This window comes from Macrobrachium nipponense, chromosome 20, assembly GCF_015104395.2.
Source record: "Macrobrachium nipponense isolate FS-2020 chromosome 20, ASM1510439v2, whole genome shotgun sequence".
NCBI lineage: Eukaryota > Metazoa > Arthropoda > Malacostraca > Decapoda > Palaemonidae > Macrobrachium > Macrobrachium nipponense.
The window spans coordinates 24,999,296-25,025,507 of NC_061089.1; the positions used below are offsets into that span (position 1 = coordinate 24,999,296).

The 26,212-nt window shown below is 35.8% G+C and overlaps 1 protein-coding gene across 1 annotated transcript in view; it reads right to left on the reverse strand.

Annotated features, from left to right (window-relative positions):
• Window positions 1–26,212, reverse strand: part of LOC135223627 (neuron navigator 3-like) — a 451,104-nt gene that overhangs the window by 331,955 nt on the left and 92,937 nt on the right. Inside the window, exons 2-3 of the mRNA XM_064262246.1 lie at window positions 12,866–12,983; window positions 7,027–7,079 (exon numbers count right to left, since the gene is read on the reverse strand). Of these exons, the coding sequence (XP_064118316.1) occupies window positions 7,027–7,079; window positions 12,866–12,983 (171 nt within the window). The remainder of the gene's footprint in view (window positions 1–7,026; window positions 7,080–12,865; window positions 12,984–26,212) is intronic.

Below are 26,212 nucleotides of genomic sequence, written 5' to 3' on the forward strand. Positions count from 1 at the left end.
GGACGATAGGCCAGACTGCCGGTATCAGGTCAACAGTCTTAAGCTGCAGCCGTTATTAGTTCGTGCTCGACTAGGCTTACCAAGTTCTTAAGTTACACACCAAGTATACCGTTGTCATAGAATACCTTGTATACTCGTTTTTAAATAACAATGAAAAAGAACTCCAGATCTGCAAGTCTTTAAGACCTTTAATGCATAACCAAAGAAAAGTATACGAAGTTAAATGATGAATCTGTACATTTCCCCTTTTTATGTTATATATATATATATATTGTATATATATTATACTAGCGAATCAAGTGTTTACTGAAAAGATATCTATGAAAAAATCTAATAGTATCCTTGAATCTAATCTTTAAAATTGATATTCCCTGTAGTACTCCAAGTACTTTCCTTCGTACTTAGAAATATTCCATTACAATGAGTTACGCCAAGAAAGTACAATGCATTGCAATACAAAACAATGAACCCATCCAAATAAAAAAAATACTAATACGCTAATCTATCCATGGATCAAAAAGTTACAAACTTTTTACGTAGGACTCATCTACAAGAGAGAGAGAGAGAGAGAGAGGAGAGAGAGAGAGAGAGAGAGAGAGAGAGAGAGAGAGAGAGAGAGAGAGAGAGAGAGAGAGAGAGTTTCGCCCAGGTCGGTTGGGGATTATATTCTTCGTCGAGGCTCAGACCCAACGTTGTGATGGTATACATTTTAAGGGAATACTGAATACTTATGTCGGCTGATTTTTTATTTATTATTTTTTTTCTTATCAATAAGATGGCAAAAATGTGACTAATTATCCCAGCACATGCCATATGCTATCAGAGGATATTCTTGCACTGGAACGCATATGGGTTGCTTAGTTTTGTAAAGAAATTTCTAGGTGTTCAATAAAGTGCACTTTCATTCTCCCCCACCCCTCTGCCACCCCCCAACCAAACACCTCTCCATCGCAGCAGCAACCCACAACAGCCAACTAACACGTAGGTTGAGATTTCAAAGCTTTGGTCAACAAAAGCCTCTGGATTTGTAGCTTTGGTCAACAAAAGCCCTTGGATTTGTAGGGAACAAGTACATGTCGCCTCTTCTCATCCGACCGTGGGTACGACATGTGGTCAATCAAGGAGAATCTTAAGCATAGCTTGTGAATAGTTTCGCTCTCATGGGGCGAGGATTACCTAGGTCTAGTCTACCGGTTTTGATGGTCTACATTTTGACAGATCACCACTAACCCTCAAGTGTATTGTATTTCCCCTCACTCTCTCACTTTCCCCTATTCTTTCTCCCACAGTAGTCCAGTAACAACTAGGTACCCAATTTACTGATTCGATTAAGCATACTGGATTTTAGGGGAGCGCGTGCATATCGTCCATTATCGTTCAGTCCGGGACTCGAACAATGGTCATTCAGTTTGCTCTGCCTTAGCCCTACGAGAGAGAGAGAGAGAGAGAGAGAGAGAGATGAATTGTGTGAGATCCAGGTCTTGTAATAACCAAAGGAAGTTAGTAACCCATTTCAAATGCTCATTCCACAAGAAAATTCTGTTTTTATTTCTTTATATAAGGTACACAGCCGTGTTCAAATGTACTGTATGTAAAAAAAAATATTAATTGTAATCATAATAGCCATTGCCAAATGAAACTTTGAAACATATTCCAAAGGGAATTCTAGGATGAGAACGTCAACAAAAACAGATGTAAGCTAGTTCTGAATTTCTAAATTTAAATTTATCTTTGTTGACTGTATTATTTGCACATTTTAATATCTGAATTCTGTTCACGCCATTCATTCTACAGTGCTCTCCCAATCTGTACTCTGGGAACATTAACATGTGCACGATGAAGAAGTATCAAGTGAAATAACTACAAGTCACTGGGTTCCTGACAAAGGAATTCGTCACCATACAAAAAGGAAGCCTTAAATGACAGCTACAACTGTCACAACTCCCATTAGATTACGAGTGCTAACATTCCGACGTCCACATCTGTTCTCGGCACACACAATGCATTGTTACTTTCATTCTTAATCAAGTTATCGTTAACGTTTTCCCCCTTTCAAAACATACTACAACTGACACTGACAAAAAATACAAACTTTCTTTGACCTATCATCAATCTTCAATCTTCTTGAATTAGTGTTCAAAAAGTATGAAAATATGCTTAAAAACACTATGTAAGAACACATGCAAGTAAGATTCCTTTTCTGTTATATGTACCAACTGAAACAATTTGGACTCAGCATCAACGAAAGACTATAATATTCCTAATACACGATGTTTAAATAAACCAATAATGAAGAATTTCTTACGGGAATCTGATAAGACACTCCATATTCACGTTATTTTGCACTTGAGTCACAAAAAATTAGGATGAGATGTCAGTTCCCAAGACAATCAGTATCTCCTCGCGAACTGTACGGTGCAAAGTATAACGCTGCTTAAATCTCAATTCAAGTCGATTAATGTCAAGTAAAAGGAGCCACATTTCACATAGCTCACCCATTTGCAAACAAGCGACGCAGGTTAACCTCTGAGTTAAATAACCTATAGGTATTTGCATATGAAACAAACAGGAATTTCGCTTACTCGGGGAGTAAGCCTATTTTGTTGTTATGGTTGGGGGGCTAAGAAACCCATATGGAAGAGCCTATAAACGTCTGAAAAAGGTCTTTTGCGTCGAGTTAAAGACAAAGGAATTTTAGAATAGGATATTTATGATTTATAAATTAGAATGAAAATGTAAAAAACAAATAATGTGCATGTTAAACAGTACAGAAAATTTATTTCTAATAAAATATAGCGTATTTATTTTAATTTTCGTTGGTGAAACAAGGCTCTATTTGACCATAGATTTTAGCACGTTTTAATTTATTTGTTGTACTGAATTAGGTTGTGTTTCTGTTTGATTACTTTGTTTCAACTTATAACTGAAAATATATGAATGCGTTTAATTTTTGTCCTTTTTATTTGATCCTTGTTGTTAGTATAAGCAGTACTAAGTATGAGTATTAACTAAGAAAACCACTTCACGGTAAGTTATGAATATAATATTTACAACTTATGCGAGAGAGGAAAATCTAGCACGTGTCCCGAGTAAGCTGAAGGTTGCAACATGCCTTGTTTACCTTAAAAAGTGAACTTTCCATTATCGATTTTAAAAATCTCATCCTAAATGAGAACTTAAAAGATTTAAAAGTTTAACAAGTTACTTGATCATCAGACCCTTTTTTTCGTTATTCTACCATTAGAAGTTAATTTGCAATATTTATAAAGAAAAATGTCTAAATATTTGTAGATATTAAGGATGAGTCTAACAAGTACTGCCGTGACTTTCCTTCAGCAAAGAAGGAAATGCTTGATCTACAGAATGTTTTCAGTTATAAACTTCTATCTGTTGTCATTGCAATGCGCTTTTGATTAGACATTTTCATTCCGAACTTATTAACTGAAAAACTTTCGACTTAAGAGCGGTAGACTGCAAGCACATTTGACTGAACACATTGATTATTCTCTCTCTCTCTCTCTCTCTCTCTCTCTCTCTCTCTCTCTCTCTCTCTCTCTCTCTCTCCGAATAACTGCAACTGCACAAAGAGTTTTCTTATTCAAAAGCTGCTTTGTACCTTTATTGGAATATATTGGATTTCATTGCGTCCGAATTCCTCACACTTGAATCAGTTTGAACACTGACCTTTTAATCCATTACAGCGGTTAAGATGGTTAACCTCTTGACCACAATGCACATTTATAGCTCAGAGAAGTATGCACAATTGCATGAATTGAAATTTGAGTCAAAGGAAAGGAATTTTTTGAAGGGCCACTTGGTCTCTCTTTTTATCATCACCAGTGCCTCCAAGGTCATGCGACGCTAAGGTCGACTGCAAAATTCCGCCATTCATATCTCTGTTGCGCTTTCACTTCCACAAACCTCCACTCGTCGTCTCCCGCCTCATAATCCTCATCCACGTTGGTCTGAGACTTCCAACTCTTCTAGTACCCACAGAAGCCAAACATTTTCACGTACTTTTATTTCCGGGATGCTGCAAAAGAACATGTCCACACACTCTACATCTCATTATCTCAACTACACTTGGAACTTCTAGAATTTCCTTGACGGTACATTTCTCCCTCTACCTCGTCATCTGACACCTAATATTCGTCTTAAAGATTTACTCTCAAATCAAGTTTTTTTTTTCTTTCTTGATTCATGTCTGTATGGCAATACTTTCGCATGCAATTTCAGTCTGTTTCATTTCATAATCTTATTCAACCTGCCCGTTGCTTGATTTTCCTTCCATGGTATTTCGATAAACATAGATTCAAAAGAACTTGTATCAAGTGCCAGTTCATAATACTTATGACTCAATCTCAACATTCTGTTCCCCATCTAGCGATATTTTTTTGTGTGTACTGTCCTTTTAAAAGTCTTAGATTATCTCAAGTCCTAAGTAGGCTTATCTGCTTATTCTAAGTATGGCAAGTCATTATCTTTACTTTAATTCGTCTTCCATCTTTCACTACTTTTCCCATGTAAAATCAATAAGGAGGGCACACAGCAAAGAGAACAACATTCGCATGTAACACCGAACTATTTAATGACCAATACCTCAGTGTTTACTCAGTCACTGATTTTTTTAAAGGAAAATAAAAAAGACGAGGTACAAGCATATATATGGCTGTATTAAAGCAGTAGTGATATCGCTACAGAAGTTTACGGTCAGAAAAAAAAGACAGTTTTTACTTTTTCATGATATCAGGTGAATCAGAAATTTCAGAATATGTTCTGTAACAGCAAACAGCCACTTCTACTCGAATTTGCATCATGCACGTCGTCAATACTTAACTTACAGCAATGGGGAATTAAAAAATGCAGCGTAATTCCTCCACGCATGCCACTATTTATTTCACCCCTTTACCGGTTGTGGGTCAAGTGGTGACAAGCCCTCAACATCTACCAGAATCGTGTTTAAGGGCAGGAGGGCGCTTGAAAGTGTAAATAACCTCTCGAGAGGGAGGCCATGGGACTGTGGACAGCTCTTTTTTCCCCCTGCGTTTCCTGTGAGATATTTCTAGCAAGGAGCCTAGAGGGGAGAACTGATTACATTTCATGAACCTTGTAGTCATATTGCAAAGTAACAGCAATGGGGGATTTTATTTCATGGTAACATTGAATTCAACCACTAGTAATATGTTCTTTGTAGCAGTCAAGGGGATTATTTCATTACATACAAAAAATATTAGATTCCATAAGTTGGCACAGTACAGGTAACTGCAATGGGGATTAATTTCTTCCATGAAATGATTATATTCTAAAAACGGTAATTTTACTACATATCAGCAATGACGAACAATTTCATTTCGTTAAAGATATTCTTTTATAACATTATTCATACTTCTAGTTTAGCGGCGTTGGTTGCGATTGTTTAAATGAAAATCATAAATTTTATTAAGAGGCGAGGAAAATAAGATGATGGAAGTCCATTCCCTTGATTTCATCTTTTTATTTATTTATTTATTTATTTATTTATTTATTTATTTATTTATGGATAAAAGAAAACGCTATCATATCTATCAAAACCTAGCCATAATTATTTATATTTTCCTGCCTTTCCTTCTTTTTATTTTGCAATATTTTACAGTATTTCTTTGGATTTTCAGGGCTTATTTTATTTACCATTGTATGTTTAAATGATCACACAACCTATTTCCTCTTATTATCCTGAGATTTTCTGACCATAGTTTATAATTCATTATAATTTCCTCATATTTCTGCTAAATTACACTAGCCTAAAATATCTCTTTGGATTTTCATGAGTTTTCGCATTCTTTATTCCAAGGGCTTCATCATCACACAGAAAAATTACGGCAAAATCTCTCTTTTACACTTTATTACAGTCATGGCCAGAGTAATAACATTCTGCCGACCTTAAAGGACTTGGGCTCATAAAATGAGGGCGGTAGCACACAAAAAAATAAGATAAAATAAAGAGAACGAATTTATATAAAAGGGTGTTTTTAGAGACCTGAGTATTTTCAAAGTCGTCATATATGTATAAATGTATACACACATACCCGCACGCATATATATATATATTATATATATATATATATATATATATATATATATATATATATATATATATTTATATATGTACATATGTCTCTTTGCGTTCAGAGGTTATTATATCTAAATACACCCACGCACAAACATACACATATACATGTGTATGTGTATGTGTGTGTTAGATGTACGCAATCATCAGAATTATATTATGCGAATATTTATATCTTCATTGACAAAGCTGAAGTAATTGAATTAGCAATTTCAGTTCTTGTGATAGATAGCATTCTCATAACACAGGTAAAAACAGAATATCATCAAACAGCTATTCAAAATCACACAAAAGAGGTGGTTTAAATAAATGCGAGACAAAAGTTAAAGGTTTTTGACCATCAAAGGGCGCCCAAATGGGTAAGGGGAAATTTTGAGACGAAGAAATAAATTACTTTTTACATAATTTCGGTGCTATTTTTATCATCAGTCGAAACTTTCACTCATATATTTCATTGAGTGCAATTTTCGACTGACCTACGGAACAATTCAGAGCTACACATCTTGGTTACGCATCTACATGTCACTCAACTTTTAGACAACGGCAAAAGCAGTGAAATGCTTAAGCATATTCCGAGACGTGTTCCCCTGACTCTGGTAGTCTTATCGCCCGCTTACATTCGCCTACAAGATCATACTCTATGCATAGGAATGAGCATTTTCCCCGTCATTCGCCAGCTATGCGAACGCACTGAAAATCTTCGTCACTTTAACAGAGGGAACCAGCGTCTCTTCTGAACCTCGGACATTTTTCAACACCGAGTTACCGTCTTGTTGTGACAAGTTGTCTAGCAACCCAAGACTTTCCACGAATAATATTAAGTTTAGACGTCTGTTTGAAATCATTCCAGTGTCGAAAATCTTCTGACAAGACATCCATTAATACAACCTTAGAACAATTACAATTTGATTAGTACCTACCATTTGCGACGAGCTTTTGGGTTTCTTGTTAATGTCAGGCACTTTCTGACCAGCTGAAAAAAATAAGAATATACTGTTAGTAAACATAAACGAAAGCGGAAACCATTGAAATCAACCAATGTGATCTGATGGGAAACAAACACACACACAAAATGTTCAACAAGCAACAATATAAGAAAACGGAGGGAAATCCAGCAGTAAACTAATAAAGAAAAGAAGCTTTAACTCTAAAAAGAATGTTTAAATACCTCTCAGTTAATTAATACTTCATTATCAGGTGGTGGAAAGATTTTAAATGGAATGTTGAAATTCTTAATGCAAACCAGATTTTGATGATCAGATTACACACACACACACACACACACACACACACACACACACACACACATCCATCCACATACATGACTATTTAAAAGTTGCATTTCTGTATCCATATACCATTACTAGAACTTAAGCAAGAAACAGCCCCACATACGACAACTGGATGGTGCCTCAGTACCCGTCATATATTTGGTACACTTCGCGGTGAGGTAAGGATCAAGACGCAAAAATCAGTAAGGTAACGCCTTTATGGAGAGAAAAAAAAAAAAAAAAAAAAAAAGCAAACGCATCCTCTGGTGCGGTGCGGTGGCGAAAAGCCCCGCAAGTTAATGCCTTTGGGAAGAAAATGGCAAGTAAAGGCAACCTCCGGAGTGGTGTAAAACCCCGTTAGTTTATGTCTTTGTAAGAAAAAAATCTACAATACGAAAAAAAGACTAACGAAAACAACTCTAGCGAAGCGCAAAACCCCGTAAGTTTATGCCTCTATAAAATAAAATAAATAAATAAATAAAAATAATAAAAAAGCTAGCAAAGATAACTTCTTCTGAGGCGTTAAACCAAGTAGATTAATACCTTTGAAAAAAAAAAATAAAAAAATAAAAGACTAGCAAAGGTACCCTTTTTAGAGGTGTAAAGCCCAGTAAGTAAATGCCTTTGTGAAAAATAAGGCCAGCAAAGGTAACCTCTTTTGAGGATTAAATTCCCGTAAGTTAATGCCTCTGTGGAAAAAGACTACCAAATTCAACCTCTTGCGAGGCATAAAACCCACTATGTTAAAGCCTTTGTGAAAAAAGATCATACTTTGAAAATTCGCAAACTATATGAACATGTCAACACATCATTTACTGATATAAGATAACAGCACTCGTCGAAAATAGAGATTTATGAAGCACAGAAGCAAAGTAAAGAGTGGTAAAAGCTGTCTGGACAAAAAGTTGGAACTCTTCTGTAGGACTTATCTTCGTAAAGGCTTTACATTTTGTAAATAAACACAATGACGAGCTTTATAAAAAGGTTGAAAGGAAAGAAGGTCTAATGGGAGTTTCTGTGTGGCTCTTATTCAGAATTATAACCAATAAACTGCTTCTAAGGACCGATGAAAAATGAGGTGACATCCCTTTGTATGCACTGGACTATAAACCTTAAAAAGGAGAAATGAGGAGGAGGCAGCCCAGTCCCAGCTGACAACCTTAAACAGCTTTTGTTAAGCAGTGGGCATCAGCTCCATAACGTCGGTCAGTGCCAATCATACCCATAGAAGACCCTCACCAGCCTTATTACACTCTCGTATCGAATGTGTCCTCCCAATCAAGTTCAAACTTCACTCAGGTTAGGTAAGAGGGAGAACGCTCTTCTAAGCACGTATCGGTTATCGAGGCTGTAGTAGATTTTATTAATGCTGCTATAACCCCTTGGTCTTCAAAACACCACTTTCTCGATCATTATATCCCATCGCCCGAAAGAGCCAAGGCTATGAAGCAACATCAACACGTGTGCGATGGTGTCATGGGATTATAAGATCCACGCCACGTCGAAGAGAATCTCCCTTTCTAGTGCCCCGTCCAATTGGGCTGAAATTTATATCGTCTTCCTCTCTCTCTCTCTCTCGCCTCTCTCCTCTCTCTTCTCTCTCTCTCTCTCTCTCCAATGTGCACACACACAAGAGCAATGGCTTCAATGTTCGCAACATATCAGAGGTCCATTATCATCAAAAGGCTCAATAAACCTGCATTACATGACATTATTTGAAATGACTGCAGAGAGGATTCATTTATCAGAAAACATTTCGCAATATACTGAACACAAGCACGTACGCACAAACACACACACACACACACACACACACACACATATATATATATATATATATATATATATATATATATATATATATATATATATATATATGTGTGTGTGTGTGTGTGTGTGTGTGTGTGCACGCGCTCCTGTATGCGAATGTGTATGTATATACATGTATGTAGACAGATAGATAGACAGATATAATGTAAGTGTATATGTACATAATGTTCATGTAAAAAAATAGCTTATATAAAAATCTAATCTAAAATAATACAGAAAATAAACAAGACCGTATACTAAAACGCTAAAAAAAATTAAAAATAAATAAATAAAAATAAAACCAGTCAACTCGAAGACAGAAAAATTACGCGCTTGCTAACAACGACGAAAAAATATTACGTTAAAATCAGAAAAATCAAAGGCCAAGTGGATGTTCAGTTTTACAGTTCTTCATAGAAAAAGAGAATTTTCCAAGCTACTTTCTTAGCTACTTCATACACCTAAACGGTATTTGTGGTTTAATATTTATGAGTGACAGTCACACGTATATAAGTACCGAAAAAATATTCACAGTGGACATTTATTACAAATTTAATAATCAGCTATCACGGGGTAAATAGCGTGATAAAGAGTCTTGGTAGAGAACCAGAATTCGATAAGAATATGTACAGCAGAGTCGATGTCAATGTATCTCTCTCTTGATAAACGGGTGGTCAAATTCACTGGCCGTCGTTTGTTTAAGCCAAAAGGCCAGGGTAGAATCATTGCATGGGCAGAACCATTTATTAACAACAATTCCCTTGGGATGTAAGTCATTCCCTAGGTGCAGTGGATTCGACATAAAATTATCATCAACAACTACGCTGTATTTGAAATTTGAAAAGTGAAGAATTGAAAAAAATAAACTATTTTAATCCCTGGAAACGTTTCATCCTCTCCGAAACTTTTGTTTAAATCCAGTAACCTTCCTAGTTTTGCTTATCCCACGACTGATCTCTTCTCGCACCCTATTACGGACTAAAACGTTTACTCCAAATTTACTACGCAAAACCACGAAATATAGACGCTAATAGCTCTCCATCACCTACAATAATGTTACTTGGTCAATTTTCTTAGCTCCTATTTACCTTACAACTGTACTGATGCCCAATCTTCGCAATTCTCTTCTTTGTCACTATAACAGTATCATTTGACCTTTAATATTCTATTTCCAAACTCTCTACAATCCCTACCCATACACAATATGTTCTGTTTTTTTTTTTTTTTTTCATACATCTCTAAGTCTATTATTACACCAAATGATACTGTTATAGTGACAAAGAAGAGAATTGCGAAGATTGGGCATCAGTACAGTTGTAAGGTAAATAGGAGCTAAGAAAATTGACCAAGTAACATTATTGTAGGTGATGGAGAGCTATTAGCGTCTATATTTCGTGGTTTTGCGTAGTAAATTTGGAGTAAACGTTTTAGTCCGTAATAGGGTGCGAGAAGAGATCAGTCGTGGGATAAGCAAAACTAGGAAGGTTACTGGATTTAAACAAAAGTTTCGGAGAGGATGAAACGTTTCCAGGGATTAAAATAGTTTATTTTTTTCAATTCTTCACTTTTCAAATTTCAAATACAGCGTAGTTGTTGATGATAATTTTATGTCGAATCCACTGCACCTAGGGAATGACTTAGTAAACAAGTTCGTTTTCTTTATAATGAACTTATAAGCTCTTTATTAAGTTCTCCCTGTAAACGTACACCACACATACACTTGACGCCATATTCTACGTATACCTCAGAATAGACTAGTTCACTGAACTTTTGCTGAATAACAATGGGTTGGAATAACATAACAATTTTCTAACAAGAACCTAACCTAAATCGAAAAACAAGTGACAAGATGACTACATTAACCCGTTCGAGGAGAATTGTAAAATTACGTAAAAACATGAGTTAAGCGGGCATTGTGGTTATTACAATTAAATGAGTTAGAATGTAGGATGTTTGTTGTTCATTACAGTAACTATCTGTTCATATGTAATAATTTTTATTCTATCTTTTACTGATAACATAAATGATACAATGACTGTCATTGGTTCTCATTAAATTTTCCACAAAAAATTAACAGGTGTAGACTTAAACACCGTCATTCTTCGTCGGCCCATTTGAAGCTTCCCACCGTCCTCACCGGAAAATGTATTCACATTCAAGAATCACAACCGTGTCATCAGAGAATATTTATTTGCCTATCGGAAAATAAAAGGATTACTTGCACCTGCCGCTCCTCTATATATATGTCAAGGAGTTATATGGAAGAGAGAGAAGGGGAAGGGGTAGGTATAAGTGGAGGGAGAGAAGGAGGGGGTATCACGTTTTATAGTCTCTTGAGGGAATGATCACAACCTCCAGACTGAATGGGTTGTGCCATTGTTAAGAGGAGGGAGGCTTTGCCCTAACAACGCTTATGGGTGTCGGGTGACTGAAGGGACAGCGTGGTGTCTCCGGCGTCGTTGCTCCAAGGATTTATTAGACGGGGAATCAAAATCACGCGGGTTAATCGGGAACAGATTCCCAAAACCTCTCACAGTTGTAGGGCGTTCAGATTTGCGGGATTATTTTTCGACAATATCTGTTTATTATATGTAATGCGTAATAAACCCAACAAATCTGGCCTATTTAACATTTCATTTAAAAAATCACCTTAATTAAATAAATATATAGATGTAAAGATACGTTTCTTACCGAATACAATACTATTGAAACTTTTATTTTTTTACTATGGGGGAGGGTTGATCGACACAATGAATATGTTTAAAGTAACCGCAGTGCTTAATAGCATAGAAAATGCTTAAAAGCTAAAAAAAAAAATCTAGTAAAAAAACGAATACTTAAATATGCTGCAACAATATCATAAATTTTACAAATAAGTGGATTTACATCTGTAGCAAAAATGAAATACACTATTTAAACAAAAAATAAAGGTGTTACGAGCTTCTCTGATTCAACTGCCAAACAAAACTTATCATTCACGACGACAAACATTTTGTTGCTGGCGTCAGAAGTAGTAAAAAGAAAAATCAAGTTCCGTGCTTACGAGATGACCTTGTTATAACACAAGACAGCAATTAATTAAGAGTAGAGTTACACAGCACGATGCATGAAGGAAATTTGACAGTAAAACTGAAAGGAATACTATCTCACTCCACTAGTGTCATAATAAAAGTGTGTGTGTGTGTGTGTGTGTGTGTGTGTGTAAACACATAAACATCACAATACTTTATATACTCATTATAGTTAAGTCATTGGAAACATGAATTTAGCAAGGCACATAAATCTATTAACAGCATTTATTTAAATAAAACTTAGTTATTTTTGCTTTTTGAATATATATATTCTAGGTGAGGCTCCTGAATTCATTCATTGATCATAAATGTGATTTTCAAGCAACAGATACATTTTCATAAGCAAGAAAATGTTTGTCATTTAGGTAATAAACATCATAAAATTGAACTGGTCTAAACAAAATACACATCCTAATCTTAATAATTTAATATAAAATTATCAAGTGACATTATATATAAAAATAAAGTATATTATGCATACTTTTTGTCAAAATCGCCGGCATTAAAACACATAAAATATGGGAGTATGCATCCCAAGAAAGTTATCTACATCATAAAATGAGACTGACTGTAAATATCGAGGAGCCGTAATCAGCTCCTTTACTTACTAACTGCCTCGATGACTTCCGCCAGTACGACGCCGTCGGTGACGTCGGCCTGGAGGTCATGGATATGACGCCGGCTCCGTGACTTCTCCAGGTAATGGTTCGCCCAGTCCGTATAGATCTGTGAGAAAAAGAAAGAAAGAAGGGAATTTGTATCATCAACAAGAAAACTCCACGTCAGACATCATTTATTTTGCGATTAAGGAGCATAATGACGAAAGGGGTGACACAGTTCGGCATGCACATTCATCAATTTAACTATACTATCAGGAATAAATAACCATGAAAGTCAAAATATGCGATATATTTATACCACGGCGCCTTAAGTAAATTACTAATACATGAACACGCAAGGGAACAATACAGTGAAAACTTATCAAACTACCTCACGTTTAAGATTTTCGAATTTAGCAGAACAAAATAACTCTTCTGCAGTGAACTATTCAGTGGCTAAAGGCATTCTCAATAATAACATTATAAACCAACACTATCATAGACACTATCATAGTCAATTCACTAATATCAACAAAAATACTTCGAAAAACAAGGAAGGTAAATTATACTAATAAATGCTTTCCAAAGGCAATACGTGGTATCTATACAAAAACTTATTTAAAAAAACCAAAAGAACAAATTTACAACTAACGAAAACTAAATACAAAAGAAACATTGGAAAATCTTTTGAATACTTCACATGGTATGTATGCTTAGGAATAAAAGAAACTAGATAAATATATCCTTTGGGTGGCTGACAACATCTAAGTCTTGAAATGTTCCCAGATAACATTAGGATTTTTCTATTGGAAATAGAGGAGCAAGTCGATCCCCAAACACAAAGCCAGATGGAGAAAACTACTTGTGAATTTAACAAGCTCTGCCAAGTTATGCCTCGTATGTAATTATCGACAGCGCCAATCTTACCATTAGGGAGAAAGTCGAATTAGCAGATCAAAATATATTCACGACATGGGAACAAGTTACATTTCACGAGAGAGCAAGAGAGAGAGAGATGCGCACCTAAAGAATATTCCTGAGCCTTGAAGACAATATATATATATATATATATATATATATATATATATATATATATATATATATATATATATATAAGTAAAATACAGCATTACAGCGTGAATGTAGGGCAGAAATGAGAAAGAAATAAAAAAAAGGGTAACAGCTTGGGAAGCGACTACCATAAGGCCAGAGAAATACCATCCCTAGATATTCGATGACAGGCTCAGTAACAAAACAAACCATTCATCAATGTCTCGCGTCAGATTAACTTCACAGTACTTCTGTGCTGCTGTAAGTGAACTAAGCACGCACCTCTTCAATTATACCATTTCCAAATGCCTTTGTGTAGACGCCGCATCTGTACAGCATCTACTGAAGTCTTCCTAACCAAGTCTTTTAATACCTTGTTTGTCCACTTGGTACATTAACCAATCTCTTTCCCTACCAAGTAAGTTGTAACAGATATCAGATAGCATCTCTACATAAGGACCACACTCAACCTCCGCCGTAAGCAACCGATCCTAATACGGTCTCTAAACAGCTCTCTTGAACTCTCCTGCCCAGCAAGGTCGCAGGTCTCTCCCTGTCTCGGCTCGATTTGGGGCATCCTTCATGCAGGATTGGAAGGTCAAAGTCGAGAATTAACTGATCCAGACAGCGCTTGATTAAGACATTCAGTCACTGAACGTGTGAAAGAATATTGTTTAAAAATATATGAACCGAATAAAAATTATGAAAAGATATACAAACACACACACACACACACACACACACACACATATATATATATATATATATATATATATATATATAGATAGATAGATAGATAGATAGATAGATAGATAGATAGATAGATAGATATGTGCTTGTGTGTGTATATACATATGCATGTGTGTGATTCTATATGTATATATATATATATATATATATATATATATATATATATATACATACATATAGATATATATATACACATATACACATATATACATAAATAGAGTAATAAAGATCATTTGCAAATACCGAATGAAAATGTGCCAATTTGCAAAAGCTTTGTATATGAATAGATAGTAGTAATTTACTACTGTAAATAACTAGAGTTAGTTATTTACGGCCAGAATATGCATACAACTTCATTTGGAAAATTTCAAATACAAAGCAGTGAAACAGAAATAGCAATAAAACTGCATGTGTCTTTTCCTCAAAATGTCTTAACTACGGAACAATAAACATTAATGAAATTTAGTGAAAACATCCACTGATTGACTCCCTTTGTCTGAGAAGCTTTCTATGAATATTAACAAAGATGTGGCTCGTTAAATATTCATTTCTTATCATATAATCTTACGGGCCGACCGACAAACATACATACAGAGAAACCGAACCAACAATAAGCAACAATAACTTCTTTGGCAGAGGTAATAAAACTTGAAGACCTGGACCACTTCAGTTCATAAGAAGAGACCCATGCAAAGAATAAATTGGAGGACATGAACCTAAACGCACCAACGCAGCCTCTTGCACTCGACTCGACTGTTGTATTGTGATTCTCTCCCTGAAAGGATCCAGTTCGACACAGAAAGACTAAGGCAGGTTTTGCGAGAGAGGAGGTTGAAGGGATTACAACCAGATATGACAGACAAACACAGACCTTGTGGGGGCGTGAAAGCGCCCACACGCCTATGGTCAGGCGCCTACAATCAATGAGTTCGGTTGTTCCACCCAACACCCGGCTAACGTTATCAAATCACCCAAACTGACAACCTGAACGATAGATTGAACGCGATGCCGCAAAGGCCATCCTTATATACGCCTTTTCTGGGCTCTCTCTCTCTCTCTCTCTCTCTCTCACTTAGGCCATATGCAAATAGCTTCAGTGTATTCCTTCTCAAAATACCAAAAAAATCTATGAAAACGATAAATTTTTGATGCGCCTTCGGCAGACGATTCTGAAGTTCACCAAAATTGCGCCGAAAAATCAGAACGGATGGATAAAAAGTGTACTTACATTTTTATCTATTTAAACCCTCGCTCTCTCTCTCTCTCTCTCTCTCTCTCTCTCTCTCTCTCCTCTCTCTCTCTCACACACACACATATATATATGTGTGTATATATATATATATATATGATCGTGTTCTGACAAAATAATCAGTATTCGAGCGCGTGCGAGCGTACAAATGGTCATATGCAAAACTCGTAACTGACGTTATCTCCGCATGAAAGGACACATAATTCATAAAAAGCCAGCAAGGGAAAAACTCTTATGTCATTAACTTCATCTAAAAGTTCCATTCTTCCGCGACAGTAAATATGACTCTAATTGATGTCACTATACAGATAAAATTCAAGTTAATTAACTTTACAAGCTGCCTTGGAACGTTTACAACTCACGACTTCTCCGTGATTTTTATGTACTTTATCCTAATTAAAAGCTCCATATGTGTTTCTTGTTTGCTTAAATTGCCTTCCTCTAGACATAACCGGTAAGGTACTAAGTTGCACATCCAAATGAAAATGACCCAAAATTAATATAACAAATTTAATAAACTCTTCAGTATCGTAAATTTTCTATTAAACGAACTAATTTCATGATATACAGGAAAACCATTTCATGAGCAGTAAAATCAGTGTAAATAAACGGACCCCCTGAATATGTTACTCGGTTATAAACGAATTTCCTATTTAGCCCCATCGCCTTTTCGCAAATACATTATAATCATTAAACTAAATTTCGTTCCATGGTGAGAAAAAGTTATAAGAATTCCATATAGAAAAAAAAGATCCCTCCGGAAGGGGAAAATGCTAGATTTTGCCAGGAAAAATATTTTTTCTAATATATATGGTAAACGAGAGTTGTAGCTGGAAAGGAGAAGGTAATGGAAAAGACATCATTGCAACTGTACAGTGAAGAGAAAAACGTGTGAAAAGTTACCAAATTTTTATATTTTTCTTTAGTTCTTGGTAAAACGGTAAGATAGCCGATTATTTTCTTTCAAATGTTTATAGAAATTAAAGGTCGGATACAGCTTAAATTTATATTCAGAAAAGCCTTTCGTAAAAAAGTTTCTGTTTAAGCCATTTTTTCCATGTCTAGTAGCTACTTCAATTCCACATGACCGTTTGGCTTTTAAACACTGCTTTACGCTAAACAGCTAAGGTTATATACGTATAGTACTGCACAATTTTTACTTATTTTCAAATATAATTTCCGTCAATTTATTGCCTCTAGAGAAAGAGAACACGCCGTGTTTACTTTTAGCCTTTTTATATTCAACGTTTATTACACAAAACAAGCATTAATTTCTTGTAACAGAACTCTCTCACTTCTTTCTTTGTGGAAGTGTATCTGACATGCATCCAGTCTTGCTATATCTTACTAGACTGAGACTCCGTTTTCATATCTTCGACTCGTAAATACACCTTATGTCAAAATACATCTACAGTATGTAATGGCTGTGCCACTGAAAATGATGATGATGAGAGAGAGAGACAGAGAGAGAGAGATCATTTACAAAGTTTCATCCCATTTATCAAGGTTTCTGGGCCAGCTCTAATAGCTATTCATTAAAAACCTGATAAGCATGAAATCTAAACTCAACAGCAATAATAATTATTCAATCATTATAATAATAATTAAATGCACCTTTGCAACGTTTATGACCTAATCATCATCGATGACAAACACAATCATTTGTTTTTTCTTTAATAAATCTATTAGTGATACTAGGACAACTTCCCAATGTTTGTTGAGAGCTCAGAAATCATCTTTTTATTCCTGATATCACTGCATTTTAAGAAAATGGCTGGTGTCTTCATGCTGGTGAAAGAGAAATTATTATTATTATTATTATTATTATTATTATTATTATTATTATTATTATTATTATTATTATTAATGCCGTTACTGGAATTATTTGCAGTACCGGTAGCACTGACCTTACACTTGGCAACACAGTGAGTTCCCATCCATATGTAAACAAACATAACGGCACAAAAAGGGTATTGCTCCTCTCAAACCGATGAGGAATCAGTACTCCAGCCATGTTTACTTTTAATTCAGTAAATAACCAGTTAGCCAGACTCCCCAAGGACTGGCTACTCTGCACAGTGTTTATCAGGTGATCCTTCACAGCAGCCCTTACGTACAAGGCCCCTGGCTCGCGTTGACACGGCTCAGATAACCATAGGGGGAGAATGCCGCCTTATTCCATATGGCGAATAAAAAGGCGACGCCAAAGACATCACTTAAATGTGAATCTAAGGGGCCTTCACCACTACTATGCTGGTCGGTATGGTCATGAAAACAATGCCTCAAAAAGGAAATTATGCTGTCAAAATCAGTTTGTCTTCACATTAAGTTTGACACGAATGGAAATCTTTGTGTGGTAATTGAGCTAATTAAGAGGTTTGCAAAGGACAATTTAATTCTTAACGTAAAAATACATTGATGACGATCACTTGTACATCGCGTGGTATGTACATGAAAATGTATAAATATAAAGCAGCAGTGGGTACATCTGGCAAAGAAATAGATTCTGAACATGAATAACATGCAGGTATGATTAAAAAATTGAATAAAAAAAAAGTAAAAAAAAACTGTATATCGCATGCGTAACCTAAGGCAAGGCAGCGTTCGTTCAACTTCAGCGAAAAGAGCACTTCAAGGACGCACTAAAATAAATACTAGATCCAAAACCGTAAATAAATTATGCATGACTGGTTCCGTCCCTGTATTTGACTAGGAAGGCGATAAGGCGAGACCTTTGGTGGAGAGCGCGTATACCCAAACGGAGGAGAGGCCCAAAAGAGCAATCACTTGGCGCACACAAAAACCAATCTGCTTGGCGCGGTCTCGTTCTAATTAACCCTCTGACCCCTGCGACAAGTCAGCAAAAGACTTGTAATTAAGCACTTCACTTCGACCACCTACGAATATAGTCTATTCCTTTGCCAATGGCGCCGCTCCCTACCACATCAACCACCAGCCCCCCTTCCACCTCACACACACACACACACACACACACACACACAGGAAAAAAAAAGTAGAGGAAAGTTTCAAAACATTCAAAGAATTCTCTCTCTCTCTCTCTCTCTCTCTCTCGTCTCTCTCTCTCTCTCTTCTCTCTCTCTCTCTCTATATATATATATATATATATATACATATATATATATATATATATATATATATATATTTGCATATGTATATGCACATACATGTCTGCCCAAGTGAGAGTAAGTGTATGTGTGTCTGTGTAAATACAGTAAGTGTGGTGCGTTTACTTTCACAAAAGCCAAAATAAACCTAACAATAAAACAATTTTCCACTGACCAAAGCTTTTGACGAGTAAGGATAAGAGCAATTTTCTTAACTGCGTTCATCTCTAAACAGCGATTACTCATCAATTGCACTGCAGATAATGCCTCAATAACAATCATCACCAGCAACTTCTAATTACCCAGTTATTCAGACAAACAAATGACGATGCTTAGCAAAAGACATCCCGCAATCAATATCACAGGCGCCGGCGATGCTGACCAGTGACAAGACCTAACCACACACAACATTTGAATCAGTTATATCATATCCATAAACATGTATCACACACATCTAACCTTAAAAATCATAATATCATGTCAGCTACCGACCCCATGAATAACAGCCCAATTTAGAGAGAGAGAGAGAGAGAGAGAGAATGGGGGGAGGAGGAGAGAGGGACGTGGAATAATAAGCAAATTAAGCCCTTTTCAGCGATCATCATGTGAAACACCATCATCATCATCATCAACTGGGGAGAATGATGAAGTTGCTTAGCCCGTCCTTCTGTCTAACGGCAGAACGAGCTTGATACCATCTCGACTAATGAGCCATATCCTTCCAGACAGACCACCTATGAAGAAGCCATGCTTCATAAGACACCTCTTCATGAGTTATACTCTACTAAATTAAGACCGTTTTTTATGAGAGGTGATTTTAATTAAACTGTCATGGATTTTCAGAAATAACTTTGGAATGGCATGAAGAGCCAAATATATTACTACTGCAGTAGCTATTACTAAGGCTCCGTCGAGTATTTCTGTTAATGGCGCATGCGCAAGCTGCACTATCTTTGAAAGGTAAGCCATACGATCGTCTTTTGATCATTTCCATTCATCCACACTTGTAATACTTCACTTATGCAATTAAAGGTCTAGTTATACAAGTTTGACTTCGCTCCACGTCGGATTAGCGCACTGATACTGACCTACCTCGAAATATGTGAAATCTGAGATGAAAAAACTCCCTGCAACTAATAGATATGAGGGAGACCGCGAGAGATACACTGCCACAGAATAGCTAAGAATAATTCATAATGACATTCATTACGCCTTCGTAGCTATAAAGGATAATACAGTCTAAGCAGAATGAAACTATTCCCTAATAAATTTTCGCCTTCATATGGAAGCAAAATACGTAACTATCTTCGGTACAAAGGTCAAGAAAATCTTATTCCAGAAATGGAATGTTGTATGTGTACTCATTGCACGGAATATAAAGCTTTAATTTACTAAGAGTCATTTCTTATAGAAATGAGGGACTTGATTTTATAAGTAAAGCAAACATATATTCTACATTCTCCATAAAAAAAAAAAAATTCTTTTACAGAAACTCAACCAAAAATCTTCACAGAACTGCATTCGTGTAACTTCGTTCAATAAGGATACTTATACATCCGCTTCAAGGTTAATTCTTACAATGACAGAAAGATAAATCTATTGCTAAGAATATATTACGCCCGTTTTTCAATATGCCAAATGTAGATTTTTCAACAAAACGATCCATAATTCAAACAGACACACCTTATCCGTCTCATTCCAAGAGCCGATAGGCCTATTTATGAGCTACCAATTAATCAATCTGAGCCAAATTTATCTTCCACTTTAAAAACTCATCTAAGTTATCACCAGGCACAGACATCATTCATCTTACGATCATTAGAGCCAACATGAATAATCTTCCTTTGAAAGAGGACCCATAAATCAATTACCGAAAAGGTCTTCCTACTGGGACTAGCAACACGTGTCCTCACTCACACGTCAAGATTAACCAAGGATCATCGAGTATAATGGCTACAAATTATTCACAACAAACACTAGATGCTATGTCGATTTTCGAATATTAAATGTTTCTCGGGCAAAAGAGAAATTTTCATTTGTTTTACGTTAAACAACAGGATCAGTAATGATACAAAATCGTTATCATAAAAATAATATATGCATTATTACTATGCTATTTTTATAAGTAGCAGAAGTAGTAGGTAATAGCAACAGAGATTAATAGCATCTTCAGATTGAATACTTTGGCAATTTTAAAAACACCAACAATTACTACCACATCAAGGCTAAATTTTTTAATACCTGCTGACATGTTAGGTATGACTAATAACATTAATACATAGTAGTGATTACAGTACATATGTCCTACGAATATGCAAAGTGAAGTAACCTTTAGCTTGAGATATAATTCGTTTACATCTTTAGATCTGAATGGAACATTTTACACCTCAGAAAGTAATTAGTCATTTCCGGAATCCTTGACTTTTTGTTGTCGGGACCACCAAAGTAAACTTAGGACTATGGTTTCTGTGCACCAGTAACTCGTATACGATATTCACTTATAACGAAGATATACTTTATTCCAATACAGTCGTCCCAAGTACCGCCTTTTGTCAGGTGATGAGTTACGCAATATCAAGTATGCAACTGGGCCGGAGATTGTCTCGGTGTAGGACTTTCGCTTTTACTCTATACGGTGCTGATTCATAAGGTCTGTGAAATCAGGGATAATCCTAATGCTGTTTACATAGATATCTCAATTCAATTTATATGGCAAACTGACATATTATCTAAGGTGAACGGTCCCGAAGGTATGTGTTAAGCAGCAGTTACTCTCAACAACTTTTTTCTCCGTCAAATGACCACCTATACTTCTGACTGAAGACTTCACAAGAGCAAAGGTGGACACCCAATAAGGCACATGTGTTTCTTGGGAATACATGTGAATACATTGCAAATACAAACAGCTTTTGTGATGAGGAACTCCAATACTAAGCAGAAAGAGTCTGTAAACTCAGGCAGCAACAAAAGTTTGCTCTCCTCAGCTCATGGATAAAATCATCAACGCTAAGTTTCTTGGAAATAAAATGACTACTCTAGCGAGCACCTGCTGATACGTAATTGTAATAGCCACAAAGCCCTCTTGACTTCTCCATGGTTTCAGCTATGAGTCAACATTTGAAAAGCATCTGGAAAATAAAGGAAGTAAATGTCAGCCTTATACTTATACGACTATTTCTCACAGACCTCACCCAACCCATGGAAGAGCTAAAACTACAATAATCTAACTCAAGGGAAGCCTCACATTAATAAAACCCTCTACCACCAAATAAAATGGCTATATTGCAGGTCAGTGAAAACCACTGCTAAAATTAGATTGTTCTAGATATCATAGAACGTTCCCCATAGATCAGGAGCAATATTGCAAACTGCAAATTGTAGAGGGGGAGCCGATGGGTCAATACGCGTCGAAAGCGGTTCGTTACCTCCTCAAACTTTTTAATCTATTTTCACAGCTGCGCTTTTACTAAAGTTTAAGCTGCATTAAATCTTTACCATAATGCAAACTAGGAGAATTTATTCTTCAATTATTAAACTCTTAGGTAGTGAAAATCAACAAACGTAGACTTTGGAGCACCGATATCAAACCAGAAATTTTAGCTCTGCTAATATGAAATTAATGATGATGCTGATCCTACGTACGTAATTGTAGCAAATATTCTTATATTTAATACTTTCGATACATTTGAACAATATTCATGGAGTGATATAAAATACCTCACTTCTCAAGTTGAACTTCTTTAAATTAGTTTTACTACTATTTATTTATTATAAAACTAGGATTTCATTATGGGTCGAAAAATTCTCACATATATAATAAAATACAACTCAATAAAAAATCAACAGGTAAAGCCCCCTCTCTCTCTCTCTCTCTCTCTCTCTCTCTCTCTCTCTCTCTCTCTCTCTCTCTCTCTCTCTCTCTCTCTGTACACATTAAATAAATGAACGATCAGGCACGAATATGTGTCCGTCTATGGGATGGAATAGATAAAGGAATTTTAAGGCGAACAAGTACTAAAGCGTAACTTTCTGATGAGCCAGCATAATCCACCACTTGTGTGATCTCAGGGTGCAAACAACACTGCAAATGGTGAACAATGTCGAGCATGACTATATGTAAGGCATAAATGTCAAAAGATTTTATTTATGCAAGCCAGGTGGGACTTTTTTTTATCTTTCCCTAATATTTGTGAACAGTATACAGTAGATCTACATTTAAGGACACTGCATAATGTATTGCACGATTCAGTAAGTGGTTGTTTTGAACACTGTCAATTGTTTTGAAAGGCAGCTTAGCTGATCCTTAAACTGATCTGAATATGAATGAATGAGTCGTATGCATTAGCTTTTGTGAATGGGACTCCAGCTGGAAGATGAGTGATAAAATTTGGCATATGCATATATACATGTGCATAAGCATATCCAAAAATACCCTTAATAATAACAATAGCAATAATAAGAAATGCACGAGTAATATATATATATATATATATAATATATATATATATATATAGTATATATATATATATATATATATAATATACTATATATATATATATACATATATATATATATATATTTATAGATATATACAAACATATAATATGTACATCTATATATATATAGATTATATATTATATACTATATATATATATAGTTATCCTATATATATGATATATATACATATATAATATATATATATATATTTATACACATATATATATCCATAATATATATATACACACACACACACACACACACACACACAAGTTTTCAATAATGTTTCTAAAGGTGCAAGCACCAAAGGGTGCGTTTTGTATCAGTACCCTGAGCCGCATTCTCTCCCACGTACTTTTAACAGTCCTGCAGCCTTCACTCACTGCTAATCGAGATGTTCCTAATGCTCGACAGGTTTCGAAAAGCATGAATAACGTCGTTCGCTCTTGTAGGATCCGCAAAAGGATTGGGCTTTGCATTTCAATTTTTTTTTCTTTTTCTGTAAAATAAACGTTCGAGCAGAGACACGTCCCAAAAGAAGCAATAAAGCGGAAACCTTTTGAGAGCGGGGCGCGAGAGCCATCAGGAGACGCCATCTGGTAGCCATAAGCCATCGGAGTCCACCAATCACATGGGAGGTAGACGGAGGAGGGTGAAAGAGAGGAAGAGGAGGAGGAGGAGGAGGAAAAGGAGGAGATAGAAGAGAAGAAGAAAAGGGGAAATGCTAACTGAAAACTACTATAGAGAACTTTACGTCTCCCCCTCAGGCTACAAGGGGAAAACTCATATCCCAAACAGAAACCGGCTAAAACTTTTTCGGTTATGAGTCAATTTAGTTTTATGATGCTTAAAAAGCCAACATGTTCGTGATAATTTCTTTTCAGCCTGTTCGCTCTAAGCGGAAGGTGGGAACTGAATAAGGAACCCCGAGAAAATTTTGCTTACTACGAAGTAATGCAGTCATGATATCAAGTGGGGGAAAAAAAAAAACCTGAAATGAGAGAAATCCGCATTTCTTGTTACTGTTAGTATAATTATTATCACTACTAAAGCTGGGTGAAAACACTATAATAAACATAGTCACAAGAGCATCAATAAACCTAATTCCCAAGTAATTAAATGGAAAAGGCCTCTTGAAAAACTTAACATATAGCAACAAGAGTACGCAAAGTAAATAGGAACATCAAAAAGCGAAGTAGATTAAAAATTCAAGCGTGAGCGGGAGTCACCTTCTTTAATCCTATTTTTTTCAAGAAGCGGAAACGTAACGTTAATTTCACGGTCTTAGTCAATAGACGTAAACGCCACTCATCGTTTACATCATGAATGAGAGAGAATAAATGTGTGGGATTTATGACACGTTCTCCAAACACATGTTAAGAGCTTAACAGCCAGGCATGAAATCTTTCACTTCTCACATACAAAGAGGTTACAATTATCCTCTTTATTTTAGTGCACGAGAGACATGTAGAAGTTTGGCGAAAACGCAAAACAGTTTCATTCGCTTACTTTGACTACATCAAACAAGGTTTCAATGTAATTAATATTCGTGGAACACATATACTTATATAATCAACGTATGAAGCACGATTCACATGAAAGGAAGCAATATATAATTGCTTCCCCTTTGGCAGCAGCTTGATCAAAATCGTCGAAAAGACCTCAAGGTGCAGTGGTACCAGATGGTTTCTATTTTTATATCGGAAGGGCAGAAAAAATGTCTCTCCCAACCATGTTGTAAGCCTTCATGTGACCACTGGATAACAAGGAAAATTTGTAATAAAACCAAAAAAAGAACATAATGTAAATTACGAAACACAAGTTACAAAATACTATAAACAGTGCAGTGTTTGAATGGATACGACGGAGCATCGTTATTGCACGCTTCAATCACACTGCAAGCAACTGCGTCCTGGCTAAGCTGGAACATAGGACAGCCACTTCCTAGCGATCAAATCTAATCTTGTGAAGAAACAAAATGCACTTGACATTGTCTGAATTTTCACCGATGTATAACAAATAATTAATTAGATCAATCAGGTTATGCATAAAATAACGATTTAAATTTTGTTCTGATAATACATTTTCCAAGCAAAAGACGTAGCCTTGAACGGTGCTGCCATCTACGGGTCTCGAGCTACAGCCCCACACGATGCTCAGCGAGACTTTATCTCTATTTTATTAAGGAGAGAGAAAGAGAGACACCCAAGGAACTTATTACGATACTCCTCTCCGTACAATGAGGAATATGAAGACGGCGTCTTATTCACCAGAGATAACCAATAAAAAAGGATACTGCTTTTAGGATATGAGAAGAACTTCTGAAAAGAAAACTTTATCGAGATCATTACCACTAAATATGGAACATTCAAACTAGAGCAAAATGTGCTCAGGTAATATATTTCAAATATGTGAGATTATTAACACAAAAAGAACACTTTGGCCCATCAAAATGTTCCTGAATCTGTATGCACACATCACAAAATACTGTCAGTGTCCAGAATAGAAAAAAATAAGATTTTTTCCAGGTATATTTTACTGCAAAAATATTGATTTCTATGGGAACTAATTAAAAGTTTCCGCATAAAAAAAATCATTGCACGGTAATGTCCAACCCCCTAAGGCCATTCTAGCATTCCCGCCACATTTTCGCGTCGTTTTGAGTTACATTTCTATGGCTATAGC